The sequence below is a fragment of the Marmota monax genome, unplaced genomic scaffold, assembly GCF_021218885.2.
Source record: "Marmota monax isolate L192 unplaced genomic scaffold, Marmota_monax_Labrador192_F-V1.1 WCK01_AAM20220418_F8-fsc00113, whole genome shotgun sequence".
Classification (NCBI taxonomy): domain Eukaryota; kingdom Metazoa; phylum Chordata; class Mammalia; order Rodentia; family Sciuridae; genus Marmota; species Marmota monax.
The window spans coordinates 734,797-757,204 of record NW_026694479.1 but is presented as its reverse complement, the minus strand read 5'-3'; the positions used below and the strand labels follow the sequence as shown (position 1 = coordinate 757,204).

The 22,408-nt window shown below is 42.2% G+C and overlaps 1 protein-coding gene across 6 annotated transcripts in view; it reads right to left on the bottom strand.

The window, feature by feature from the left end:
- Irf2 (interferon regulatory factor 2) overlaps window positions 1-17,219 on the bottom strand; it is an 86,721-nt gene extending 69,502 nt beyond the window's left edge. Inside the window, exons 1-2 of one of the 6 annotated variants that reach the window (XM_046419048.2) lie at window positions 17,042-17,219; window positions 16,764-16,920 (exon numbers count right to left, since the gene is read on the bottom strand). Coding sequence is in view for 1 of the 6 variants with exons in the window: in XM_058571185.1 (XP_058427168.1) it covers window positions 16,631-16,636 (6 nt within the window). In the remaining 5 variants the exon portion in view is untranslated. Of the gene's footprint in view, window positions 1-5,293; window positions 5,402-15,480; window positions 15,734-16,630; window positions 16,681-16,763; window positions 16,921-17,041 lie in introns of those variants that run through there. The other 5 variants (XM_046419046.2, XM_046419050.2, XM_058571185.1 and 2 more) reach the window with 5 other exon arrangements.
- Window positions 17,220-22,408: the final 5,189 nt, after the last annotated feature.

Below are 22,408 nucleotides of genomic sequence, written 5' to 3'. Positions count from 1 at the left end.
TTACCACGGAATCCAACTGGAAAAGAGAGCCAAAATCACAACTTGTGGGACTGGGGTTGTGGCTCAGTAGTAACGCACTTGCCTAGCATGCAAGGGTTCGATTCTCATGAACCTCATGAACATGAGGCACTGGGTTCGATTCTCAGCACCACATACAGATAAGTAAAATAAAAGTCCATCAACAACTAAAAAACATTTTTAAAAAATTACCTCTGAAGCAGGGATACATTTCTCCTTTGTAAGATATAAGATTATCGTTAATTATTTTTCGAAGATATTTACTGCCTCACAACAACTTCCAAATGGTTGTCAGAAGTCACATTGTCCTCTCTTTCCTTCTCTCTGCCATCCCTTTCAGAACCACAACGGTTTGCTTTCCTCTCCTTGTTGGAGTATATGTGGTAGGCATTTTAGAACTCAGGTGTGGTAATCTTACCCCTTACAATCCATAATTTCTCTAAACCATAGTCTCCTGGTCTATAAACAAAGACCTTAATAGCAACTTGGCAGAGCTACTATGAGAAAATAAATAGAAGGTAGTTTATATTAAAAGGACAAGAACAAGATGAGATTGCATTGGTCTCCCCTAAGAAACTTCATATGGTAGGGCCTAGGCTCTGCCTAATAGCAGAGAAGACAAAGCCAGAATATTCCACAAAGAGCAACAGGGTATCCATGGTCCATTTTCTGGAGTATAAGTATATTCCCCAGCTGAAACAATAGTATCCAGATAAATTTTCCCAAACGTCTTATTAACTTGGTCAAAATCCTTCACTGACTCCACAACGCCCATTAAATACAATCTGGAGTCCTGGCCACCATAATGCACCTTCATCCCACCTTTCCAACCCCTTCTCCCACTGATTCCTTCCACCTTCTGATGCAAACCAAAGTTCATAACCTCACATACTTGAAAACTAGCTTATACAAAGTTTTTTATTTTTGGTGCTGGGGATTGAACCCAGGGCCTTGTGCTTGAGAGACGAGCACTCTACCAACTGATCTATACCCCCAGCCCTCTGTATAAAGTTCTTAAAGCAAGAATCCCATCTTGCACATCTTTGAACCTTCCAAATTGTCAAGCACAACACCTTGCACATCTCTGGAGATCTCACTTGGGACAGGAGACAGGAAGAAAAGACAGAGGACATTAACTACAAGTTGAAATGGATAAACTTATTATGAACAAGAGATAAATGAGGGAAACAAAATTACTGAAAAAAGCATGCAAGCTGAAAGAGAATCATTTTACCATATTTGAGACATTTTCCAGGGAAATCAAGCTAAGTATGTTAACAAACTTTTGACTTAGATTTATTCAACATTTCATTCAAAAAACCTTACCAAGCCAAGCACCGTAAAAAGCATCATGTGCCAAGCATTGAGAAGAGCTCTGTGGAGAACACAGGGAATGAAGACATGATCTCAGCTCTCAAAGAGCTTACACTGCAATGATGGAGGCAGGCACGGCAACACAAAGACAAGACGTGATGTCACGAAGGTGATTCTAGAGCTGCTGGCAGGATGACCAAGGTGGTGCTGATGCATCTCCTGATAAGCAAACATGGGCATTTAACACAGCTGGTCTTTGGTTCAATCTCTATATCTGACTCACCTCCATCATTTGGTTCACCTCATTTGGTTCACCTCGCAGTCATGTGACCCTGCATTTTAGAGAGGTGAAATGTTTGGAAGGCGTGTTAAAGTTTTACTCTATTATGTAAAAGCCCTAGAGAATGGAAAGTCTCTGGAAGGCTTCAAAGAAGAAGGGGCATCTGAACTGAACCTGGAAGATGAGGGATCCTCAGGAGCAACATTCTGAACAAAAGGAAGAGAAACAACAAGAATAAAAGGGAGGGGGGTGTTAAAGGAGACTTTGAACCATTATTAATACTGAGAAACTGTGCTACAGGGAAAATGGAGGGATGTGGTAGAGAAACAGCTGGAAGGCCTGAGTGAGTCTGGCTAATTAACAGAGAGTCAACTGTCCTTGCACCCTGGGAAAGGTCCCTGTTGACTGACTGGGTAGATACCCAATACATCACAGAGTGGATCCTAACATGACTGATATGCCTCCCGCCTCCCACATGCTGTCTGGTCCTCAGCCCTCATTAGAAAACAGCTCAGGATGTTTGTGATGTTAATAGCCAGGTCTGCCTCTGGATGGAAAATAACAAATGGAGAACTAAAGCAACCATTACAATTGAATGCAACCAACATTTATGGAGCACTGCACACACAGAGGTCACTCTGTGGGGCCAAATGCTACACTGCACTCTCAAACTCATCGTTGGTTCAAAAAGGCAGTTATTTACAATGGAGTGTAGAGTGTGGTACATTGAAACAAACCCCAGAAGTATCTGGGACTTTTGAATAAGACCTTCACACCTGATTCCTAAAGGAATGTGAAGAGTCCAGAAAACATCTAATACATGGTTCTCATTGCAGCCAGTCAACCCCAGGTTGTGGGGAGGGCTCCACACCCATGGCAGCACCATCTCCATCTCGGTCTTACTTGGGGAAGCAGACCTCAAGAAGCCTCAACGTGGCCCAGCCAACACCTGGACTTCCTCCAGTCTTCCAGGTCCCTCTGGTTTAGGCTTGGAATTAAACTGTGTGGGCTGGGGGTGGGGCAGGGTTATGGCTCATTGGTAGATCTAACCTGCCTCAGGCCCTGGGTGGATTGTCAGCACCTCAAAATAAATAAAAGATACAGAGTTTCCCAGCGGTTATCTTTAAAAAAGAGAGGAGAAGAAAATATTCACCAGGCCCTTCCACAGCCTTCCATAGTGCTGAAAATCAAAAAGAGCACCTTTGCTGGAGAATCCTAAAATCCTCCACCCTGCTACATTCTCTTGGTTCTCTAACTTGGGTTTTTTATCCAAATTACTGATCTTTCCCCTCTTCACTTACTATAAACCTATCCATAATTACTTCATCCCTTTTATAAATCAAATCAAAACAAAGAAAATCCAAAAAAATGCTTTTGTACCTGTGAATGACTTCCTGTTTGAAACCTTCCCAGGTGGAACTCAGTGGTAGAAAGCTTACCTAGCAGTGTGAGGCTCTGGGTTCCATCCCAGTGGGAGGGAGGGAGGGAAGGGGAGGACAGGGCGGAGGCCAAGCTGAGCCAAGCCAGGCCAGGCCTGGTTATTATCAAAAGCACAATCCGATCCTTTCAGCAATGCCCATCCTGTCAATGGACTCCAAATGCACACCCCCTTACACATCCTCTTACACACTGCAGGTGCACAGCTGTGACAAACACAGCTGCTAACAGTCATTATCTATCATTTTCTGAAATGTAAAGGGGGAAAATGTTCCAAATGCTCAGTAACCTTCCCCCAAAACACCTTGCTTTATCCCCAGAACAAAACCTTTCCTTACTGGGAAACAGGAACACAAGCCCTCAATCAGATACAGGAAGCCACCAGAGGTGGGCCCTGACACTTCCCACTGATCTAATTTGTTCCAGCTACACCAGGGAGCTCTCCAGGAACTAGCAGCTTAAGGAATTTTCGACCTTTTTGCTTTTTGCTGTTCTTTCAACCAAAAATGGCTTGTTCTCCCAAAAGACACCAACTGCCACTGCCTCCCTCCATCCAGAAGTCAGTGGTGAAGCGCACCCCAATTTCCCCTGGTCCATGAGATGGGCTCTCCTCTTCCCTCCCTCCCTCAGCCTTTTGCTGGCTGTGTTTCTCTGAAGCCTGGATTTCCTTATTTTTGTTACTGCAGCTGGTTGTTTACCTGCTTGCCTCACTAAATAAACTTCAAGCTCTTTGAGAATGAGGATTGGAAATTTTCAACTTCACATCTTCACAGACCAGTGCTTCACACACAGCTGTTCAAAAACGTCTGTTGAAGGAATTAATTCATCTGAGGGTTTTATTTAAAGTATTTGTTTGCAGAAGAGTCTTCAATTTAATTTCCTCGCTATCATTTGTTTTCACAGTACTTACAGACAATTCTAAGGACTTTTTTAAACCTCTGTCCCAAACGTTAAGGGAATAAAAATTTTGCAACTCCTCTTAGTACACTGCCTTATGTCATATAGATATTATATCTTTTTCCCAAATATTAACAACTCACTGTCGAATTCCAGATATTACCTTGCCAGGCTGTGTTGTTCAATAAAGACCAACTTTTCAGAAGGACTGCATGAAACGAAAACTTTTGAGCAGCACATCAAAGTAAGCCAACAATAAATTTCCTACCATACAAGTTATGTTTCCCTCAATTTCTTCATCTACTGTATTTCTTGTCAGAATAAAGAATTCACGTTCTGCTGATAATTCACAATAAATACACAAATGCTTAATAATTTTACTTAACATATCTGTTATTACAGTAATAAATGTCTCCCATCCATTCAAGTAGTACTGAACCATTACTGAGAGGATTGTATTGAAATTCCTAAGCCCCTCATTGTTATTCTGAGGCTGCCCTGCTCACCTTTACCCTGAGACACCACAGAAGCAAGGAGCCCCTGAGGGTCTTTCTCAGGAGTCCCTAGACTCAGAGCTTCCCCTACAAGCAGCTGCTATAATTAATTCTCTTCCATATTCAAAGCTCTACTGTTCTTCCTCTCACCAGAAATATCAGGATTCAAAATAAAAATTATTTACGACGCTTAGTAAATAAGTTAGTTCAACAGTACTAAGAACTTAATCTGGCCACAAAACCCCAGGCAGTTCACTTGATTTCAGCAGGGCAAACTGTAATCGCTAAGGGAACTTCAATTTTAGCATTCTATGAGAAGGCTGGGTGCTCTTATCTGATTTTCCATTTACCAGTGCACTCTGATTCACCTCATTCCAGCATAACTTAATTCCTCAACCTGTGTTTTATCAGCCTCACAACGTCGAAATTCAAATTTTGAAAATGATGAAACTGTGACACATTCTACACATACTATAATGAGAGAGAATCTTGGTTAGTTTTTCAGGCCATGCTAAAATGTTATTATGGAAACCACAAAAAGAATGACTCGATCCAAAAGTTCAACAACCAAAAAACAAACAATTCAAAAATAGCTGAAGGACTCAAATAGATATTTCTCCTCATGAAAAGATGCTGTACTTCATTAGTTACTAGGGAAATGCCAATCAAACCATAATGAGAAACCCTTCAGAGCCATCAGGATTGCTCTTATTAAAAAAAAAGAAAATAACAAATGTTTGGTAAAGATGAAGAAACTGAAATCCATGTCATTGCTGATGGAGATGTAAAATGGTACAGCCACGAGGGAAAACACTTGTGGTGGTTTTTCAAAATGTTAAACAGAATTACTCACAGGACCCAGCAATTCCACTGAGTTGAAAGAATTGCAAGCAGGGACTCCAACATTCCACACCAATGTTCATAGTAAAATTATTCACAACAGCCAGAGGTAATAGCAACCCTGGATGAATAGATGAACAAAATACAGGGACATGATTACGGGGACATTATTCAGTCTTAAAAAGGAATGAAGTTGTGACACATGCTAGGACACAGATGAACCTGGAAAACATTCTGCTAAGTGAAATAAGTCAGACACAAAGGGACACGTGCTGTATGATCCACTTCTGTGAGGTACCTACAATAGTCAAATTCACTCAGCCAGAAATAGAAAGGGGGTTGCCAAGGGCTGAATGAAGCTGAGCTACTATACAATGTGAAGAGAGATTTTGGTTAAGATGATGACAAAGGTCTGGAAACAGATGGTGGTGACAGTTTCAGAACACTGCAAATGTACTTAACACACTGAATTGTACACTTAAAGATGACTATTATGTAAGTTTTATGTTATGTAAATGTTACCATAATAAAAAAAAAGAAGGACCCCACATGCATTTATGAATTCACTGCTTGCTGTCACTGCTTCTTTCAGTCCTCTATGGACTGATAACTATTGTTTAATTCAGGTGACTTGAAGTATATAGCTACAGAGACACAGGTACCTGCCACAGTGAGGATATGTTTTTAAAACTAACTAAGGGCCAGTTTGCCCTTCATGGTGGTGTCTTCTCAGCCTCCACTAATCATGCAAAAAAAACAGGACTTCCCAGCTCCCTCCTCCAGGGAGGAATTTAGGGCAGAAGTATTTATTAAGCAGCAGGGCTAGTGACAGTGTCTACCGGATGGGAGAGGGAACTTGGTAATGAAGATAACTATCCAGACTTAGCCACACCAGTTTTCCTCAATGACAAAAGACACATCAGTTCTGCATTTCTGTGTACCAAACTGAATGTGGAACAACTGTGGGAAAACACGAATGAAATATGTTGTTTTATGCCTATTTTACAATGTACCAAGAATCTGTGTTTTCAAAAATAAAATATATTATTAACCTAGGTCAAAAACCTGTCATATTTGCACTGTGGCTTCTTCCCCCACAGTCTGAGACAACTTGGTGCAGCCCATGGAGAGGGACTCTGAAGGGGATTCACAGAAAATCAAGGGTCCCTGCTTGAGCTCTCTCTTAGTTGCCTAGTGGCTTGATTCTGTTTTCTCTATCTGAATAATGTAGGTCCTTAACTGTGGGAATGGAGATCGTCCACGGGCTAACTCAACTCCACACTGATTACTTTTCTTCTTGTCTACCTTCCTCTCCATACAGTTAGCAATGAAGAAAGACCCACTGAACGAGTGACTACGCAATCAGAATAGATTTTTCAGTGGAGCACCCTCTTCTACCCACCTCCCAAATTGTCACCTGACCTTCAAGAATGACAAAGCCATGATACATTCAAAGCACCTGTAAGAGAAGCAAATCCTCTCCTATGATATTGTCAACTTACCCTGAATTCACACATTAGCAGTACGACCCCATGCCCAAAAACAGGGAGAGGTTCATCTTCGTTCACTCCGGGGGCCTCCCTTGCAGGCTCACCAAGTTCCCACCTTCATTAGCACTATTTCCGGTCCCTGGGAGTACCAGAACCCACCACATCCCAAGCACATCTTCTTGAGTCTCATGTTTGACTCCTCTATCCCTGTTCCTCCTTCCTCCTAAGTTCCTTACCTTTAAAGGTAAGCTAAACACTCCATGAGAGTTAAAATTTTCCCATATGAACAAAATCCCAGCATCCTAAGAAAGAATCAACAAGGACTTGCCTTTAGGATTATTATTTTAAAGTGAGATTATACTTTTCTGTTCTTCTGTCAGTTGCAAATCCCTAAACCTACTAGAATTCACTTAAAACTAATCTACTGTGTTTTTATTGGAAGAAAGCAATCAGGAAAGCTCTGACCCACTGAGCAGCTGGGAATTTCGTTGCTGCAGGTTTGGTTTAGACTTTATTTTTCTAGCTGCTGGCCCTGCTAACATGATTCCGTGAAGGTCGCATTTAATCTTGCAGAGGAAAGCTACCTAAGCAGTTCTTAGGTAGGCTTCAGTAAAAATAAATTACCTTGGCTCTATGGATAAGTCTGTTGCTTCAACCCAACCATTATAGTCAAGGAGAACAAATGAAGGGAACTGTAAAATACGGCGTTTGATTTCAAAGGAATTGCACTGCATATAGATTATGGGCTTAAAGTGTTTGCTAATAACAATAACAAAACCACTGTTAATAAAGAAGCCATGAAGAAACTAGCAGCTCTCAAATATGTATTTCCAGTCTGTCACCAAATATGGCTTATTTATTTGTACCTGAGGCATCAGTATCACCACTGGGACTAAAAAGTCAGAGGAATGGACTAGTAAAATTATTTTAAAAACCTGGGTACACAGGAGAAAAGTCAAACAATTTTTCCCCTTCTGGGTGCTGAACCCTTATAAAATGACAAATCCTAATGCAAAGCAACAAATCTCAATGTTCATGTGCTTAATACATATTCCATTAGGTTTCTAACACAAAGCAGATCTGTGTCACCCCTCCTGAGTTGGAATTCTGCCTTCCAAACAAACCTTTGCTTTACAACTGAAAATTGTAAAGCAACAAATATTTATCCAGTTCTTACTGGGTATCAAGCACTGGTGTGGGATGCAAAGAAAGATGACTCAGCTCCAGGCTCTCAAATCACTGGCCATGTAGGTGGCAGAAATGGAAATCTCCAAGAAATCAAAGGTTTCCACAACAGACCAAGAGGCTAGGAAACATGAATAGATTATACAATGTGCTGCTTCTATAGGAATTCCAAGCATTTTATTGTTTTAGGCTAAAAACATCAGGTAAGATTTTGTAGGGAGGGGCAAAAGCAGACCCATGCAGTTATAACTAGAACAACCACTAACTGAATCCCCTAGATTTCTCACCACATCTTACTTCATTTGCTAATCCTACACCATTCACTAGGCAGCCACTGGCCACATGTGTCTACTGAAGGCAGCCACTGGCCACATGTGTCTACTGAACACTTGAAAAGAAGCTAAGCTGAATTAAGACACGTGGCAGGTGAAAGACACATTGGATATTAAAGATTCATTATGAAAAAAAGAATGTAAAATATCTCATTTGCATTTTTACATTAATGACATTGAAATGACAATATTTGGATACAATGGGATTACTATTAAAATTAATTTTGCCTGCCTTCTCACTCTTCTAGATATTTGTGTGGCTTGCGTTGTATTCTTATTGGCCAGTGTTACCCTGATCAATACTTTTTTTTTTCTTTTGGCTGTGCTTTCTGCATTCAGTCTCTGAACTCATAATGGTTCCACCCAACCTTAGTTTCACAACAATCCAAAAATATCTCATATTCATAAAGGGAGTGAAAGTGTTCTAATATTTTTTTTCAGATCACAATGAGGCATTTGACTCTTCTTCAGTTGTGGGAAGTCAGAGTTCACAATCTGATTAAGTCTTCCTAAGAGGACCTGTAAAGGTGGGTGTGTGGGGGGAAATGCCCTAGCCTCCTGCAACATGGGAACAGACACAATATAAAACAGAGAAGGTAGAGGATGCAGAAACAGTGAGCACTGGCTAGGAATATTTTGCTCTTCACATACCAGGAGAATTAGATCTGTAGCCCTTTGTCTAAATTAATTGCTTTCATCCAAAAGGATAATACAATTTCTTATCTCCTCAAAAGGATCAAATACTTACAACCTAGACTAGGTCCCTTGGTTAAGGTCCCAGGGTGTTAGGAATATCCCAATCTCCCTAGGTATTTATACTTCAAAAGAGAAGAAGGCTAGAGCTAGGAGACCTCTCCAGAGTTTTAAAGGCATACATCCTGAAAGGTTAGGGAAAGAACTCTGGATCCTTTCCAACCTGTCTCAAGAGCTAAAGTACAGGATCTCTTTCTCCTCTTGAGAAGGACAGTTGCTTTGTCCCAGTCTATGCAGTGAAAATGACACCAAAGGTCTATCAGTTTTCACAGCACTGACTGAGAATCTAGGTGTGGGGCATCAACACTGCAGTGTCACTGTGATTGTTGACCTTGTTGTAAATATCAGTAAGGAATTCATTTCTCCCCGCCTCCAGGTGTTCTGGATTTCTGAAGCATTCATAATTACTGTGAAATGGGGCAACAAGTCGGAACCTTCACAGTTCTTGGCTTGTCCCAACCCTTCAAGTAGCAAGAGCTGCATTGGGACAGCAGTACCTTCTGCACTGGCTAGTCGGAATCCTAGAGCCTGGATCTGAACACAGGCAGACAGAACTGGAAAGGGGCTAAGTCCAAGGCAAGGCAACACCCAAGCTGCTTTTCCTACTCTTCACATTTACCAGAGGTGGGGTCAGAGAGAATATTTCAGCATTGTCTTGAGAACATTTTTCTGGTTACAAGATTAACTGTGTTTGTTTTAAATTTGGAAAATACAAGGCGCAAAAAAGGCAAACACCCACAATCCCACCATCAAAATGATATGTTTTCTTTCAGGATTTTAAAAAATGTTGTATACACCAATACACACATAGGATTTTAAAACAGAACTAGAGGCACAATTTAATATCCTTTTTCCCTCATCCACCAACACAGATCAGACATATTTCCTCATATTTTAAATGCTGTTGGAAAACATTTAAAAATTTTTTTTTAATTTTATAAACTCCCTATATTCTGGATGGGCCATATTACATGTTGGATATTCAGGTTGTTTCCAAGTTTTCATATAACAAAACCTCATTCAATAAATATCCTCATGTATAATTTTTTTATTCCCACCTCCAATTACTAAGTAAGGTCCTAAAAGCAGAATTACTGCAACTGAGTTTAATGTTATTAAAACTTTAAATGCATAACACTAAGTTAAATTCAATGTATAATCTCAAGTATAGAATACCAAGCTTCCAGATAGTGACCCGCAGTACCCTATTACAGTACCCATAGTTCAACCTTAACCTGTGCCATCTATTAGGAAAGCACAGTGCATTTTATTTTCCTAATTTCCTACATAGCTCCTGCCATTGACAAAAGTAAAACAGTACTAAGGAAAAGCAACAAGGGGAAGGGTGGAGGGCCTAAGAGAGTTATTACGATATTTCTGATTAATTTTATTCACATGGATCTTCCCCTGGGGGCCTATTGTTGCCTTCAAGGGCAATTTTAGATGGAGTTTGGAGCCTCACATCATGGGTAGCAATTCTTCCATCTCCAAACAATACTTCACCCCCCAGTACCTCTAAGGTGACTTAAACCATGCCCAAGTGACAACCACTCACAACTCTGTGTTTACTTGTATAAAGTCCGCTCCCAATTTTCCCATGTTTTTCCCATTCTTGGGATAAAAAAGATCCAACTCCAAAATCAAAAACAGAGGGTCCGCCAGTATTTCCACCAGTCCCTGAGTTATTATTAATTAACTACTAATTTGGCTTTCCTCACCTCCAAAACTTTCAATGACATTCCTGAAGAGACAGCCAATCTACCTGATCTACCTGCCTGGTGGCCTCTTCTCTTCCACTCAAGGAGCCAGAGCTACTACTTATTCTGCTCTCAACCTGCTTTTCTTTTTCATCGCCCATCCCCCAACTCTCAGTACCCTCCCCATCCTATTCCATCACCCCACTAACACCATTTCCAGGTGTTAAGACACTCACTTTTCCCTGCTGTAATTTTTCTCATCTTCTTCAATAAATCTAGGGTAAAGAGAAGAAAAATACTCTTTTCAAAAATAATATGTTAGATATCGCTTGAAATAAAGCAATTTGTATGCAGTTTTGTCTCACTCAAAATGTCAACCTCATGAAATGGAAAAGTCAGTAGGCTTCTGAGCTGATGGGGCCAGGACAGCATTTTCCATCTACAAAGCACTTCTTTGGATCCTCCAAAAAAAACCTGATAATCATAAGCTCAATAAGGACAAATTAAAATATAAGCTCATTTTCCTTTGATCACATTAAGTGTGCAAGTATCAAATGCTGTTACACAGAGCAACAGATTGCTAAGTATGCTTGAAAGAAATTATTTATGAAAATTACATAGCAAGTAGTTAACTCTCAAAAATGTTTGTTTAATGAAAACTACTGGACCGGCTTTTATCACACAAAATCCTAAATTAAGATTTTCATTGAACTAATTTGCTCTTGTCCTTGAGATAAAAATGTTTAGAACATATCATCAGAAGTCCTGTTTCTCCTATGAAGACATTCTTTGCTCAACTCTAGTTCTTTCTTGCTAATGGAATAGAATACTAAGCTGTTAAAAGGGGCTATAAGCCAGAATAGGATCAAAACAAACCAGAAAACAAACATAATTCTCTATGGCCTTCTGGACAAAGAGACAAACCTGTAAAACAAAGTCCTTGCCTTTTCAAAATGGAAAACATGAAGTATCACAACCATAAAACAAATACTGTTTTTGTAGTACAAGCAAGGTCAACATAGGCAGAGCCTATACAAAGTGACCACAGGTCCCCTGTTTAAAACATTAATTCAAATACGAAAACATGCTTTCTGCATGGCATGGCCTCTGAATCAATGCAAAGACCACAGATTTGGCCCTGGGAAGAGATTCCATGGTTCTCCAGCCTTGCTCTGGTCACAAACCTGAGGGAGACTGTGCTTAGGGATCTGGCATAAACTGGGGAAGAAAAGGTCCATAGTGGGGGCAAGTAAGGCCCCTAAGGAGTGGAAGGGGCTCTACTCAGTCTCACATCCCTATGGTTCTGCGTGGTTTCTAAAAGCTCCCTCCCCTAAATCACTTTGATTAGGCACTGTCCTGTAAGGATGACAGGACTCTGGCCACATTTTGCAATGTAAAAATGAAGGTCCCAAAGGAGGAAGTGACTAGGTAGTTAATAAAAGAGCTAAAAAGTCAACTCCAGGCTTCTAAGTTCATGCATCTTCCAGTACAGAGCCTTGTACTCAGCTGTCTGTCAACAAATATTTAATAAATAAATGAAATAACAGCATGATGGATGTGTTCATTTAACAAAATGATTGCTTGAATTACTACATTTAGCAAGTTAATTATTCATTTAAAATAATCCATGGTGTCCCTGGATCCACAGCAGAACTCAAAAATTCTGAAGGTAGGTCCTCCACTGGTTTCAGTACCTCAGGAAGGCTAACCGGACAGAATTTACCCAGCACAGATCTGCCCAGACTATCTGACATGCCAACTCTTTACATTTGGCTGGAATGGGATAAAGGAGACTTGTGATACTAGTTTTCTCAAGTCAAAACAGGAGTTCTGACCAGAAGTCATTTGTGTCTCTTGAGTCACAAAAATGGGCACATGAAGGCTTCCTACATAAACACAACTTCTTTCAGGGATAGTCTGTCAAAACACGGAGTTCATAAGAGGTTCATCAATTTAAAGGGACTTGAGAAGGTAAAAAGCTGGAGCGAACAGGCCTGCTGCTTGTCCTGAATCCAGAGAGGGCCAGGAATCCTCAGGACAACGTTACTACCCAGCACTAGCAGTCCAAGGGATGGATTTCAGGGTTATGTATTTCCCTTAGCATTTTATAAAAAATATTGGCTTCAGATTAACTCTGAACCCTGTCAATAATTCACCATCCTTTGTGAAAAAAAAATCAAAGTTTAACCAAACTTCCTTACCTCTTTTCCACCAGCCACTCCCAATGTGAGAGCCAACTCCTCAACACTGCCACTGTGCATTAAGCTGACATTCTATACCAAAGATTGATCCACCCAGGCCAAAAGAAAGGCGGAGATGGGGCAGAGAGAGATGGAAAGTCCTGACCTCCTACTCATGTGTATTGTCCAATACACATGAAAAGAGTTGGTTTTTATTATTAATAATAATTGAGATTTCACAGCTTTTTACTTTTATAATTATTTTGTGTTTTTATATTACATGTTTTAAGAATACACTATTATATTTTTTTCACATGTTATCACGTTATTTTCACATATTATGGTATTGGGCACAGAAGTAAAAAGTCAATAAATGCAAGTTAACCAAGTCACTTTAAATATGGTATAGCAAACTACTGAAATCAGCTAAGTGCGAAACTGTAGTTAACAGACAATGAATTCAAGAGTCAGAAACATGGTGAAGAAAATTCAAACTAAAGCATAATGATGCTTGAGAAGATGTTTTACCTGATATAAAGAGGGAAAATGTACAGATCCAACCACTGTTATTTTTCCCTGATCTCCAGGGATAAAGCCTAACTTTTCTTCTACCAGGAAAAAAATTCACTGATATTTTGTCACTATAATAATTTCCTGGTACTTTACATATAATATTTATCTTATTGTTTAATTCTTTACCATTACTTACATACTCTCAGAAGAAGTAAAATGCCTTTTTGTAGGAAATGCTATATGAAAAAGTTAACATCTGATCTAGTCACAATTTCCTGGCTTTTTTTTTTTCCTTAATAATTCTCAAAGTTAATGCCTTCACACTTGTAGATTGCTATAACTTTAGGCACTATTGTTTTATACACAGTAGCTCAACTGCTTATAAAAGCCACCCTATAAATACACAGTTAAGTATTATTATTACCTTTCATAAAACTAACTCCAAAAGGTAATTACTGTATTTATTTTTGTTGCTGTTGATGATTGATAGCTCACCAACTAGAATGAAATCTCTATAGAGTGTAGTGGCTGGCTTTCTTGTTTTCGGTTCAATCTGCATAGCCTAGTACTGTGTCTGGCACACAGTGAATATTCTATGAATATTTATTAAATGTATAAATAATCCCTTGACTACTTTAAGCTCTTTTTGGTAGAAGGCAGATAAGAGAACATGACCCAGATATCACATTTATAGTTTAGTGGTCTGTTCACTATCAAAAGGCAATTATGTGAAAATGCTCTAAAAACATCATAACTTATACTACTAGATAATGCTGAGAATAAAAATGAAATGTCCTTCATAGCACAAGAAAATCAATACATATCAAATGTCGAACATCCAAAGTTTCAAATTTTCCACTACTAAGTTCAAATCACTTTAACTAGCTCTGGGATGTTAAATATTTGCCTAATAGAGTATTTCAGAAGGCAGGCAAGAGAAAAATAGGGCTATAGTTCATAGAACTGTCAGGACTTACAACTCTTAGTTGACCATAGTTTGCTTCAGATTTGACTACAAAACCTTACTTTTATTATGATGACATTTTTACAGGTAAGTAAGTCTGGAATATGTGAATTTCTAACTTTTGAAGGTCAACAAAAAAAAAACTCATTGAGAATGAAATATGTAGATGTTTAATTTTAAGAAGCAGTTACAAATCATGACAGGAACTCTTGGATGTAAGAAGCCAAAATCTAACTTCTTACACAACAGGCAAAGTTATAAATTATAATCATTCACTAATTACAGTGAAATTCTGGACTTTGCTACATCAATCAATAGATGTTCCAAGGTTACACCTAGAGATGCCTGTTTAAGTCCTAAATATTCCATCTGCAGAAGTTGCCTTAGAAAAAACAAGTTTTTCCAGGATATTTTAGGTTTTTATTTTTTCCCTTTCTCCCCACACCCACACCCCCTTCCCCTAAAAAAGAAAGAATGGGAGTTGAGGAAAAACAGAGAAAGTTAAACAGGGTCACCCTCGAATCCCAGGCAGGGAAATGTGCGTCTGTGTAACACGAAGACCATCCACCTTTCACAGGCAATCTGTTACCAGACCCCTGTCTGCACCTGTCCTGAACCACCAGAAAGTGCAGGCAGCTTCGTTCAAATGTTACTTGCAGACGATTTGGAAACTAATAAATGACTGCAGGCTTGACAGCAACCTTGGTGATTCCTGAAAATTCACAACAGGAAATATAACTATCCTCCACCCTCAGGAGCCATTCATCAAAAGCAGACCAAGTCACAGCCACGGGGAGGCCAGTGGCAGAAGCCAAGGGCCAGCAGCACTTTTCCTCATCTAGACAGAGGCTGCATTTTTTTAATTCCATAACCAAAGACAAGGAGCACTACCCAGTGCCCACACTGGAACGAGGCTGAAGGCGGAGGGAGCGGGTACTATGTCCCCAAGTTTCAAACACTACTGGGTTTGAAAGGAGTGAAATCCACCCGGCTAATATATAGCAACCTCGACTGCCAGTCCCAGGAGTCAAATTTACAGCCCATCACCAAGGGTCCAGCCTCCACCGGCTGACCCGGGCGTCTCACCTGGTGCCTGAATACAGTCCTCGCTCCCGGCTCGGGCTGCCAGCCCTCCTTCCTTCTCTTTCCTCCTTCTAAGGGGCGAGAGGGTGAGGGTGAGGGTGGCAAACGCACCAAGACCTGGGGCCAACGGGAGACGCAGCCGCGTCCCGGGGAGGGGAAGAGTTACACCCAAACCCTTCGCACTTGGAAAGGCTCTCGAAGCGGCTCTCCGGTGCCGGCCCCCAGGCCGTGCAGCTGGGAGCGGGCGGGCGCCGCGATTGGCCGCGGCCGGCATCGCTCGGTGGGCGAGCCCGGCCGGCGAGGCGGAAAGGAAGTGGCGGCCGCGGCTTTGGACCAACCATGTTCGGCCGGCGGGCGAATGTCACCCGGCGCCCAGAGGGGGTCGGAGGGCACGGGGCGGGCACTCACGTCCCCACCCCGCCGCCGCCCGCGCCCCAGGACCCCGAGGGGACGCTGGCCCCGTGCCTGCCCGCAGGGCGCCACTTGGTCCCCCGAGGCTCCCCGCCCCCACCTCACCCGCTCCGTAGCCGAGGCGGGTCAGGCCCAGCGCGCGAGGCCGGCCCGGGGGCGCCTGCGGGGACCCGGAGGCGCCCGGCGCTAGGCCGCGGCCGGGGCAGATGACCCCCTCGGCGCGGCGCGCTCCCGGGACGCGCCGCCCGAACCCCTCGCGCCCCGGGACAAGTGCAATGACAAAGCCCTAGAGCCAGGCCGGACGCCGGCCGGCGGGAAGGAGGACGCGACGTCCCTCCCGAGTGGCGGCGGCCCAGCCCCCAGGAAGCCGGGCGCCTCGGCCAGGCCCGGCGCCCAGCCCTGCGCGGAGCCCGCCCGCCGGCTCCAGCAGCTGCCACCGGACGCCAGCGACCCTACCCTGAGCCCCACGAGCGTGCGAGCCCTGGGACCGCCTCGAGGCGACCCATTAAGTTTCCTTTGGCCGCGGCGGGAGGCGCTCCTCCCGGCCCCGGCGCGGGCAGCAGGCGGCGGCGGGTGCCTGCATATTGACGCTGGGGACTGCCTGGAGACAGGCGCCGCGGCCGGGCACCTGGAGGGACCCGCTCTCCTTCTTGGGATCTGGTGGCGGCGGTGGCTGTAAACACACACAAACACACACAATTTTGTTTTAAATGAGGCCCGACTCCTGCGGACATGTACCCACACACATGACACCTGGGGCGCAGAATCACACAGAGCAGGTCTGTGTCCATGGAGCCACCTCTCCGCATCTGCAAATCCAAAAGTGAAATTAAACCTCCACCAACCTCCTCCTCCTCCTCCTCCTCCCTCTCTACCTCCTCCTCCTTCTCCTTCTCCTTGCAGCCTCAGCAGCCCCAGTAGCAGCAGCAACAGCAGCAGAACCTGCTTCCCCTAAAATCAGATGATCCATAATTGCGCCGACTGTTCCTCCAAAAATCGGTATTAATATTTATGAACCTCGGCATTTTCCGTCTGCAAAACATCGTGTCAAAGCATCAGGTCACGCATACACACACAGCTCTTTCCAGTCCCCATAAACATGCCCTCGAGAGAAACACACGCACAGTCACAACTATTATTTGAAAAATGTTACCTCTCAGTGTGCTTTTTCACGCTACCAATACAATTCCGCAAGGTATAAGTGTTGCTAGGGTGTGTGAAATGGAAATGAAAGCCCGTCAGTTGAATAATCGCAGGAGCAAAACTAAAAGTTACTCCCCGGCTTGCCTGAGAACAGTCCAGATCGAAAGCAAAACAAGGAGAGGAAACTGCGAAGAGCTGAGGCTGGAAATCCCCCCACCCCCCGCCCTTCTCCCTGCCTCGCTCCCTCCCTCGCCTCGCCTCCCCCTCCGCCCTCCTCCCTCCGCCCTTCCTCCCCAGTGTTTGTTTCAAGCTTGTGCAACCGGGAGGTGGAGGCAGAGGGAGGGCGCGAGCGGCCTGGCCGCGAGGTGCGGAAGTTCGCCGCCGCTGTTCATTGGCAGGCAGAGCCGCTTTCATCATTTCTCAGAAAAGTCAATTTCATTTTCACTTCCCCACGGCGCGGCAGCCGGAGCAACAAGCGGCGGCGCGTGAGTCTGTTGCTCGCGCACTGGGGCGCACCACCCCGCGAGCGAGGGCTCCGGGTGGCGGGCGCAGGCTTGGGTTCGGGCCAGAAGCCAGTGGCACTAGAGAAGGAAGGGAGGTGCCAGGCTCTCCATCTAAAGAGTTACCTGAAGGTAGGGGAGGAGGGCACCTGGGGAAGCCAAGGGTCTCTAACCATCCTGTTAGTACTTAACTGCTGTTTAGAACCGCTGTCCGGAGTGAATGAAAACTCATCTTGAGTTTCTCCCCAAAGGAATGAAAGGAAGAACCTCCCTGAAGAGAGTGTTTCTTGCGTCTTTACCTTTTAGGAAACTTTTTCAGTGATTGAGAGAGTAAGTGGTTTAAGGACCAGCCCTCTCTGCCACCACCTCTGTTTGGGAGGTAGACGATCCTGAAGGCCTTGTACTAGTAAGTGACATCTGTGTAGGCAGGCGAGTGGTCCCCTATGCCACAGAAGTTCCATTAGTGCTGGATGAGTCCTTCCCCGGGTGACTTACTTTTACTTCAAGATGCCTTGATTTATTGGTTTTGGTCCGGGAAGGAAGTTTTATACTGTAGCACTTCCATCCAAGTTCCGATTTGGCTTCCTAAACTTAACTAGTTGGGCATCTTCCGCCTGCTTTCCATACTGTACAATTAGAGATAAAAGAGAGAAAGCAAGAATACAGATACGTGCCTGTGACAGGTGCAGCAGCTGTCACTTGTTAGCTCAAACTAGTACAGTTCACTTGGGACCGACCCTTTTTGGTGACTTACTTTAAAGGATTTACATTTAGTTATAAAAGCCCCTTCCTGGGAGGTCACAGCCATCTATGTAAACATTTCCTAAAAAAAATAACTCCACTATCACTCTTTGTCACAGAAATACTGAATTCTACTAACTGGAAAAAGGAAAGTTTCCAAATATGCATGTGTGGCAAGGAAATAGCTGAAGGTTTCAAAGTCTATCTTATGGCCATGGTCTCAAAAATAGATCTCACATAGGCACTTATTCTTTATTCCTTCTATAATAACACTTGCTCTCATAGTTCATGCATCAATCACCATAACTATGTGTAATCTGTAGGACCCTTAACACTACCCATTTAGTAGTCATTAGTCATTCTTTTTCTTTCTTTTCTTCTGTACCAAAATTATTGCCTATTTTCCCCGGAGGAAAAGGGCAGTGGAGAAGAAGAGAAGACATGCCTGTTGTAAACACAATCTTTTCCTTGTTTCAGTAAAGGGCACTCCCCTACTTATGGTCTTTGATAAGCACAAAGAAGTTGCTCACAGACTCCCCAAACACACACCAGATGTTCTTGATGTTTTCCTTCCCATAATATACATCCAATCAGTTGTATTCGTAATATACATCCAATCAGTCATATCCTATTGACCTGTTGATGCTATGCCCACTTTTCTGCGCCCGGCCTGCCCCTGAGGAACTGCCATGAGTTGTTGCAGTTCCTGGGAACCATGCCTCCTGTCTTTCTCCTTGGACTCCTCCTGGCCTGCAGCCATTCTGTTTCCCAAGTTAAGTAGAAAGTCAACTTCAGTGGGCACCCCTTAACGGGGTACCCTCTTGCCCCTGCAAGAGTTCTGTTTCTGTTCTTCACACTTGAATAAATCCTACCTCTTTGACTGTTGAAAAAAAAATGAGGAGGAAGGAAGGAAGAGAAGGAGAAAGAAAGGAAGATAAACTTAGGTAAAGCCCAATTCCAGCCTTCTCTTTGCCCCTTAAAAACCTCTCAGCAGCTCTCAGAATAAAGCAGTATTATTTGACAAGACACATAAAGTCCATTGTAATCTGGTGGCAGACGACTTCTGCAGTCTCATCCCCTGCCATTGAACCCTGTGCAAACCCCTCACTTGCCAAACCAGCTGCTTTCCTGTTTGTGAAAGAGCAGAGCCATTCTCCATTCTTTGTTTCGTCTTTAGCTTGGGACCCGGCACATAGGCACTCAAATTCTAGAGAGTAAATAATTACTTGCTCTTTTCTTCACGTTTTCATTAAATATTTTAGGCTTTATCTGAGAATTTGTTTTATATTTTAAACTTTTTAACAGGAATGGAACTGGTATTTATTGTAAAGAATTCAGAAAATTTTAGAGAAATTGTAAGAAGAAGATAAGCCATCTAAGATCTCGCCAATTGGGAATAAATCTATTGATATTTGTACACATTTCCTACTAGTAATTTTTCTAAAGGGCCATTTCCTATTCTCATCTGCTCAGTCTCTCAGCATCATTTAATAATGCTGATTGTGCTTCTTATTCTCCGCAATGCTTATGTGACATCCTTCTGTCCTGTTTCTTGGCTGGCTCCTCTTTTGCTGCCAGCCCCCTAAATTATGGTGTTTCCAAGCATTCTATCCCCAACCCTCTTATTTTCTCATTCCACATGCTTTCTCTTTGGGCACTCTCATACACGCCCAAAGCTTCAAATGTAACTACCAACTGTCCCCAACTTAAAATCATTCTACTTACGATTTTTCAACCATATGATGGCAAGAAAATGATAAGCATTCAGGAAAACCAAGCTTCAAATGCTGAATGTTGATCTTTTCCCGGACTAGCAATATGTGGTATGCTGCTCTCAGCCAGCCCGAAATCCCAGTCAACCACAAAGTCACAAAGGGAAAGGGTCAATTCCCTTCAGTGTACTGATTGTTAAGCTACTAAGTTTCCATAGGTTAGGTGTATCAAAAGCATTTTCAATATACAGTATTTTCAACCCATAAGTTTATCAGGACATAACCCCATCATAAGTCAAGGAGTATGGAGTATGGAGTATTTGGAGATGACTCCAAAATCTGGTGGATTTTTTGTTTTGCGATACTAGCAATTGAACCCAGCAGTGTTGTATCACCAAGTTTTATCCCCAGTCCTTTTCTTGTTTTTTATTTTGAGAGAGGTTCTCGCTAAATTGTCCAGGCTGGCCTTGAGCTGAAAATCCTCCTGCCTCAGCCTCCCAACTACCTGGGATTACAAGCCATGTGCCACTTTGCCTGGCTAAAATCTTGTTCTGAGTTCTGAGTTCTGGACACACAGTACTCCCTAGACATTTCTCAGGTGCAAAAAATTATACATGTCTAAAACTAAATTCATAACATCTTTCCCCATAACCTTATTTTTGTCACTTCGCTAACTAGCCAGGAAACTGGGAGATTTCACAGACTCCTTGCTTCCCAAGCCCCTGGAGCTCCCTGAGGTATGGGTATTGCTTGCAATTTCCTAGGCCCCTAAACTCATAAAAATAAAATGAATTTCATTCTGTTCTTATACCCTTGATGACATGTCACCGCAAACCAAAGGTGTAAATATGACCCCAAACATCCACATGGTATTGATATATAATAAAGAAGTATTTCTTAGCTCTTTGATGAGATGCACAGAGTCCTAAATGTCTATGGTAAAAAGTTCAAAATATAAACTTCTGAAGTATAGGGGGGAAAGCACATTTGTCCCTCAAGAATGTATTAACAAGCACCTTAGTCCTTATAATATAAACACTGTCATTTGAGCAGTCTTATATAGTGAAATTAGAATGCTCTCAAGAGTACAGCATGTTATATCTCACCTGTGAAATGGAACATTCTAAGAGACCTACCTGGATATGTTAAGACTAATTTCTTTTCAGGGAAGTTGGGTAAGAACTATGATCACTTGAACAGGGTAGTGATATCTCTCTCATGAGTGGATCTTAAAATGAAGAAATGTAAAGATAAACTCAGTGAACTTTAAAAATGGGCTTTAAAATTTTTATTTTTCTAATAATAATAGTTAAATAAAAGAATCATTCAAGTAGCAAACATTTGCTGTGTGCCCATGAAAAATTGCTGCCTTCCAAGAGGTTTTTTTTACAGTCTAGTCAATTGACATGTTAACCTCCATTGTATCATCCCAGGAGTGGCCCAGACATCACCTCCACTTAAAATCATAGCCTTTGGAACTGTACATTAAAGTCAAGAAGGTGTAATATGATGGCACAATACTGAAGTGCCAGTATTTACAACTGTGATTAAATCAGGGACCCATATTAGTCTGTCAGCTGCTGCTCCAGTTTTCCCTGTGATACCACTGGTACCACTTCTGTCCTCGCCACTGGGGCTCTACTCCATGGTGCTATATTTCTCAGGACCATAAGATCATGGAAAATGTGTTTTTCACACTGTATCAGAGCGGTTGACCAATACAGAATCACAGGTAATAGTCCTGCATTGCAAGGAACATTATTGTGAAATCCAAATTTGAATAAAAAATAGAGCCAAGTTAAATTCTAATTGAGGCAGTAGAATTGTGAAGTTGAAAAAGCCTTTAGTCAAAGTTCAAGGATCACTGGCATCAAGTTGCAGAAATTCTTGAGCATGTTTGACCATTACTTCATTTAATGGTTCCTTCCATTTTACTAGGAACTTGAAATGAGGATTATTTTGATGCAATTATTCTCTGAAAATCATGACTTTAAAATTGAGTAATATTATTACCCAATCCTTAGTAATAAATATTCATTTTGTCCTGTTCTCCTGCAGGAAAGAAAAACACATACTCTAAAATTGCCAAGATTTCATTATTTATCTGTGGTATGTCTGCATGTGGTTGTGGTGGTGGGCCGAGGGAAGGGGGGATATGATCGTTTTTCCGGTCCAAAGGGAAGACTTTCTACTTGGAAAACTTCATGAATTGTTTTTTTGGCGTAATTTCCCAAGTGGCTATGAAACAGTCCTTTTCTCTGTAGTGACAAACTATAAAGTATTGCTTTTACCTTTAAAGATAAATGGAGAAAGTGTCTATCACTTTCTCTTGAAGTTCTTGAGTAAGGACTTATAGGACTTGAGAAAATGCTTTCAACTATTAGAGATACAAATTTCAAATATATAAACCTAAATTCAAGCAAA